At 62.8% G+C, this 6,150-nt stretch overlaps 1 protein-coding gene across 1 annotated transcript; it reads right to left on the bottom strand.

Moving 5' to 3' along the window:
• Window positions 1–2,081: 2,081 nt before the first annotated feature.
• On the bottom strand, window positions 2,082–5,177 carry ACTG1 (actin gamma 1). The gene is made up of 6 exons (XM_085077426.1): window positions 5,021–5,177; window positions 4,496–4,626; window positions 4,165–4,404; window positions 3,418–3,856; window positions 3,058–3,239; window positions 2,082–2,973 (listed from the first exon to the last, which is right to left on the bottom strand). Exons 2-6 carry the CDS (start codon window positions 4,616–4,618, stop codon window positions 2,830–2,832), a joined length of 1,128 nt encoding a protein of 375 aa, XP_084933552.1. The 5' UTR covers window positions 4,619–4,626; window positions 5,021–5,177; the 3' UTR covers window positions 2,082–2,829.
• Between the last annotated feature and the right edge of the window lie 973 nt (window positions 5,178–6,150).

Raw genomic sequence — 6,150 nt, 5'->3', positions numbered from 1 at the left:
TTGCAGGATGAAGGCAGGAATGCAGGCAGGGATTGGGGGATGCAGGAAGGAATGGGGGGAGTGCAGGCAGCGGGATGCAAGCAGAGATAAGGGGGATGCAGGATGCAGGCAGGAAGCGGGATGGAGGCACAATGATGCAGGCAGGATGCAGGCCGGGATTGCAGGATGATGGGGATGGAGCCATGGGGATGCAGGATGGGATGATGCAGAATCAGGTATGGATGCAGGATCAGGCAGTGATGATGCAGGATGCAGGATGGAAGGAGACAGGGATCAGGGATGCAGGGATGGATCAAGAACAGAGCAGAAATGGAGCAGGGCTGGATCAAGGATGCAAGGATGATGGAAGGATGGATCAGGGCTACGGGGATGGGTCAGGGATGGAGCAGAGATGGAGCAGGGCTGCAGGGATGGATCAGGGATGCAGGCATGGATCAGGGATGGAGCAGAGATGGATCAGGGATGCAGGGATGGATGCAGGGATGAAGTAAGGATGGATCAGGGATGCAGGGATGGATCAGGGATGGAGCAGAGATGGATCAGGGATGCAGGGATGGATGTAGGGATGAAGTAAGGATGGATCAGGGATGGAGCAGAGATGGATCAGGGATGCAGGGATGGATCAGGGATGGAGCAGAGATGGATCAGGCATGCAGGGATGGATCACGCAGGGCCTGCTCTCTCCCCTCCCCACGTGGGCTCAGAAGGACGGGCAGCGCTCCCTCGCTATTGGTCGATATTCCGCCAATCAATGGGACCCGAGCCGCCAGCCGGGCTCCCATTGGCTATCGGGGCGCACTTTTGTTCTCTGCACGGGGGCGCGCCGCCGAACCCTCCCCGGCCGCCAGGGGGCGCTGCGGGCGGGGCCGAGCCCGCGCGCGGGGCAGTGCTGCCCCCTGGCGGCCGCGCAGCGACAGAGCGACAGACACGGCGGGGACAGAGGGACACGGGGAGGGTTTGGGGGACAGGGAAGGGGATGGACAGACGGACAAGAGCCCAGCAGAATGGATGCACGGATGGGCAAGTGGAGGGACAGAGAGCCGCGTGCTGGGCAGGATGGACAGATGGACAGAGCCATGGCTGGAGGGAGACGAGACAGGTTGGCACAGGGATGGAAGGGTGGCTGGATAGATGGATGGACAGGGCAAGGGACAGATGGACAGACAGACGGGCACAGGGAGCGATGGACAGATGGATGGAGCGAGGGATGGACAGCTGGACGGACAGACGGATGTGGGGAGGGAGGGATGGTGAGCCAGGCAAGTGCAGAGCTGGGTGGACAGACGGATGCAGGGAGGAATGGACAGCTGGATGGACAGATGGATGCAGGGATGGCAAGATGGCGGGTGCAGAACAATCAGGGTGGACAGACAGAAGGACAGAGGGATGGCTGGACAGATGGACAGGTGCAGGGTGGGATGGACAGGTGGGCACACAGGGATGCACAGAGGGGCAGCTGCAGGGGCTGGGCAAGGTGCCACAGGCTGGGGGGAGCCCAGGCCACCTGACACCCACCCCAGACAGCTGGGAGGACCCCCAGGACTGGGGACACCCGGGGACCCCCCCACCTACATTGGGCCTGACCCTGGCCCAGGCCATGTCCCCCCACCACTGCCCAGCCATGACTGGGGGAATCCTGCAAACCCAAGGATGCCCCTGGCACAGCAGGAACAGTGCCACCCAGGGGTCCTCGTGGCCCAGGGACTCCTTGCCCACCTGCTGCTGTGTCATGCCCCCCTCAGCCCTTGCAGCCACCTCCGTGCCCATGGGTCACCCACTGTCCTGGGGACACTAGCCCCCGGGGTGCCCCTAAAGGAAATCCCTCTCACTCAGGGTGCCCCTGGAGCAAACCCCACCCAAACCCTGGACAAACAATGAACGAGTAGAGATCCCCAGGCAGGGGCTGGGCTAGTGGGCAGCATCCCTGGCATGCCAGGAGTCCCCCGGAGAAAAATCCACCCCATGTAACACTGCTCTTTGACCCCTAAACACCTATTTTTAGCCCAAAAACCCCACCCCAGCTTCCTGGGGAAGCTCCCACCCAATCCACCCCCCCTCACCACACACAAACCCAGCTGGAGTTACTGCAGCTTTTTACCATTTTATTTTCCTTACACAATGAAGTGTTGTTGGGCATTACAATTTCTCAACTTTTCGGATGATTTTTAAACAAATTTTGGTTCTTTTGTTTGTTTCCTACCGTCACGTGAGAACATTAAGGCAACGTACAAAAAAAAAAAAAAAAAGAAAAAAGAAAAAAATCTGACATAAATTAAAACAATGCAGAAATTTACAGGTGTAAATGCAGAGTTTCAGCAACTCGGAGTTGAGGAACTCGAGCCCCGTGGTGGGAATCAGGGGGAGAAGGAAGATGAGGAGGGGTGTAAGGCTCGGATGCGATATGTTTTTTTTTTCCCAACCTTGCTAGAAACGGTGAAAAAAATTCTCGATGGACTCCTACCAGCCTCTACAGGAAACCTGGAATATTCCACACGGGATGTACAGCAAAGTCTGGCTCCAAATACCCTGTACAGAGCGGTCCCGGGGCTGCTGTCAGTGTGGGGGCCCTGGGATGGGGAAATCCCGGGATTAGGGAGCCCCAGGGAGCCGATCCGTACAGGGTATGAGCTCAGGGCCCAGCTAACTCGGCTACAAGATCAAATCAAGCGACAGCGCGCCCATCCATGTGTCTAACATCAGGTACAGACTTCCCAAGGGCAGGATTCTTTTGGAAGAAGGCTTATTCCAGTTGCAGGAGGCTGGCATGAGGTGTATGGATGCCTGGGCACACCTCCCGGGCGTGACGCGGCAGCGGGGCCCGCAGTCCATTTAGAAGCATTTACGGTGCACGATGGAGGGGCCGGACTCGTCGTACTCCTGCTTGCTGATCCACATCTGCTGGAAGGTGGAGAGGGACGCCAGGATGGAGCCGCCGATCCAGACGGAGTACTTGCGCTCAGGCGGGGCGATGATCTGCGGGAGAAGAGAGAGCAGGGTAAGTACAATCCCAAGCTCACCTTCACCCGGGCCCTGCCCTCCCCACAGAGCCTTGCCCACCTTGATCTTCATGGTGCTGGGAGCCAGCGCCGTGATCTCCTTCTGCATGCGGTCGGCGATGCCGGGGTACATGGTGGTGCCTCCAGACAGCACCGTGTTGGCGTACAGGTCCTTCCTGATGTCCACGTCACACTTCATGATGGAGTTGAAAGTGGTCTCGTGGATGCCACAGGATTCCATGCCTGGAGGGGAGAACAGTGAAGATTCGTTAGCGCCACAGCAATTTTATTAATGCCACCCAGGACTCTTTACTGCCACCCACTACCTTGTTAAAGCCACCCAGGACCCCTTAATGACCCTCCCTTCCTGCCCACCCAGCCCAACCCCACCCCTCCGGAGCAGACCCCGCCCCACACCTACCCAGGAAGGAAGGCTGGAAAAGTGCCTCCGGACACCGGAACCTCTCGTTGCCAATGGTGATGACCTGCCCGTCGGGCAGCTCGTAGCTCTTCTCCAGCGAGGAAGAAGAGGCAGCTGTGGCCATCTCCTGCTCGAAGTCCAGCGCCACGTAGCACAGCTTCTCCTTGATGTCCCGCACGATCTCCCGCTCGGCCGTGGTGGTGAAGCTGTAGCCCCTCTCTGTCAGGATCTTCATGAGGTAGTCGGTGAGGTCGCGGCCGGCCAGGTCCAGACGCAGGATGGCGTGGGGCAGAGCATAACCCTCGTAGATGGGCACGGTGTGGGTGACACCGTCCCCGGAGTCCATTACAATCCCTGTGGTACGGCCAGAGGCGTAGAGGGACAGCACGGCCTGGATGGCCACGTACATGGCCGGGGTGTTGAAGGTCTCAAACATGATCTGCAAGGAGGAGAGGAGTCAATGAGCAACGAGCCACGAGCTGGCTGTGCACACTCGTGTTAGAACACACATGCTGCATGCAGAGCAACCCCGGTGTGTGAAGGGAAAGCCAAAGGATGCAGGCAAGAAACACAAATGAAAGAACCTGAGGCGTCAGGGGAGAAATGCCAGGAGAACAGAACCCTGAAAATGTCGGGAAAAACAAACAGAAAAAAAAAAAGAACAAAAAATTCAGGTTTTAGATGTAACAAAGAAAGTTTGTGAAGGAGACAAGTGAGGGGGGCCAGTGGGCAGAGGGAACACCCTACCTGCGTCATCTTCTCTCTGTTGGCCTTGGGGTTCAGGGGGGCCTCTGTGAGCAGCACCGGGTGCTCCTCGGGGGCCACACGCAGCTCGTTGTAGAAGGTGTGGTGCCAGATCTTCTCCATGTCATCCCAGTTGGTGACGATGCCGTGCTCGATCGGGTACTTGAGGGTCAGGATGCCCCTCTTGCTCTGCGCCTCGTCCCCCACGTAGCTGTCCTTCTGCCCCATGCCCACCATGACGCCCTGCGGAGCCGAGCGGGTGAGTCAGCGCCGCCCCCGCCGCGCCCCAGCCCAGCCCCGGCCCGGCCCGGCCCGAGTCCCCCGCCCGCCTCACCTGGTGCCGGGGGCGGCCGACGATCGAGGGGAACACGGCGCGGGGAGCATCGTCCCCGGCGAACCCGGCTTTGCACATGCCGGAGCCATTGTCGATGACGAGGGCGGCGATTTCCTCTTCCATGGCGGAGGCTGCGCCGGGAGGGAGGGAAAGAAGGGCCGGGTCAGCGCCCGCCGCGGCCCCGGGAGGAGCCTCTGGCGCGGGGCCATGCCCGGCCCCCCCGGCCACGGCGCCCCAATGGTCTCTCCCGTTCCAATAGCCCGTTTGAATCTCCCGCGCGCTGACGTCACCCGCCGCCTCCACCAATCAAGACACACCCCCCCTCACACCCCTACCGGCCTGTACCCACGGCCGACACCATCCCAGCGCGGCGCGGGGGGTGGGGAGGGAAGGGCGGACAAGCGCCACTCGGCCGCAGCTCACGGCGGGGCCGCAGCTCACGAACGCGGTAAAACCCGCCCGCTCCGCCCCGCAGAAAATGCGGGGGGAACGACGGCGGGGGCGCGGTGCGGGGCCGTGCGGTACCTGCTTGCGGGGCTTGCTGCTGTGGGCGCTGCGGTGACGGTGCCGCCTGGTCCGCTGCCGCCGGCTGAGTGAGACCGCCCGGCTGCCAGCCCCGCGCATTTATACCCGGGGGCCTGGAGCCCCGCCTCCTCGGCCGAGAACATCGCCATATATGGAGATCTTTCAGAAACAGGCGCTCTCATAGGCTGGCACGGCCCAGGCCACGTGGGGCGGCTGCCGGGCTGGCCCCGCCCCGCGGCACCCCGGAACCTGCATGGGGCGGGGGGGTGCGGGGGGGCGACCCCCGGCTCCGGCGGGACCCCCCGATCCCAGCGGGACCCCCCCGGCCGGCCGCCCCCCGGGCAGCTCCGGGACCCCTCCCGGCAGCGACTCCGGGAGTGCCGGGCCGCCGCGGGCCTTGCCGGGCCTGGCCCCGCACCCCAAAGATGGGACCGCGCCCCCCAGCCCGGGCAGCACCGGGCAGCACGTGCACCCCACCCGGGCACCGGGACCCCCCCACCCGCGGCACCTGCACCGCGCACCAGGCACCGGGACCCCCCCATTCATGGCACCTGCACCCCCGCCTGGCACCGGGATGTTCCCACCCACCTGCACCCCACCCAGGCCAGCCGGGACCCCCCAGCCGTGGTCCTGCACACCTCAGCCGTGACACCCCCTCCGCCCTGCACCGAGCCCCCCAGCCATGGCCCCCCAAACCACAGCACCGGGCTGGGCACCTCTGGTGCGCCCCGACTCGCCCCCAGCTGCACTCCCGACTCTGCCCTGCACACCCCTGTGTCCATCGCACCCCCACAGGTGACACTGCGTGTCCCAGAGGTGACACCTCTCACTGGTGCGTGCCCCCCGGGGCTACGGGCACCCCCTGACCCCCCCCACTTCCCGCAGCACCACAGGCCTAGCTGTGCTGCCCCTGCACACCACAGACACACCACACCAGTGCTGACATCCCAGTGACCCCAGTGACACCCCAGTTTGAGCCATCCCAGCCCCACTGGAGCCCCAGCTCCAGCACCCCTGAACTCCCCAGCCTGGGGGCTGCTCATGTCCAAACCCCTCTTCCTCAGGGGGTGCTCGGGGCCCTGTGCCCCCCCTGCCATGGGGGGTCACAGCCATGGCTCCCACCTGTGCAA

The sequence above is a fragment of the Lichenostomus cassidix genome, chromosome 18, assembly GCF_008360975.1.
Source record: "Lichenostomus cassidix isolate B80296 chromosome 18, HeHo_3.0, whole genome shotgun sequence".
Taxonomy (NCBI): Eukaryota; Metazoa; Chordata; class Aves; order Passeriformes; family Meliphagidae; genus Lichenostomus; species Lichenostomus cassidix.
The sequence above is the reverse complement of the archived record's forward strand: the minus strand, read 5'-3'. Positions and strand labels throughout refer to the sequence as shown.

What these genes read in the sequence shown, in the direction of transcription:
- ACTG1 (XM_085077426.1), bottom strand. Translation starts at nt 4,618, where the DNA reads ATGGAAGAGGAAATCGCCGCCCTCGTCATCGACAATGGCTCCGGCATG. An exon ending in ACAGAGAGAAGATGACGCAG is followed by an intron (nt 3,857 to 4,164) that starts GTAGGGTGTTCC and finishes TCCTCCTTGCAG; the next exon opens with ATCATGTTTGAGACCTTCAA. An exon ending in CCAGCACCATGAAGATCAAG is followed by an intron (nt 2,974 to 3,057) that starts GTGGGCAAGGCT and finishes CTTCTCCCGCAG; the next exon opens with ATCATCGCCCCGCCTGAGCG.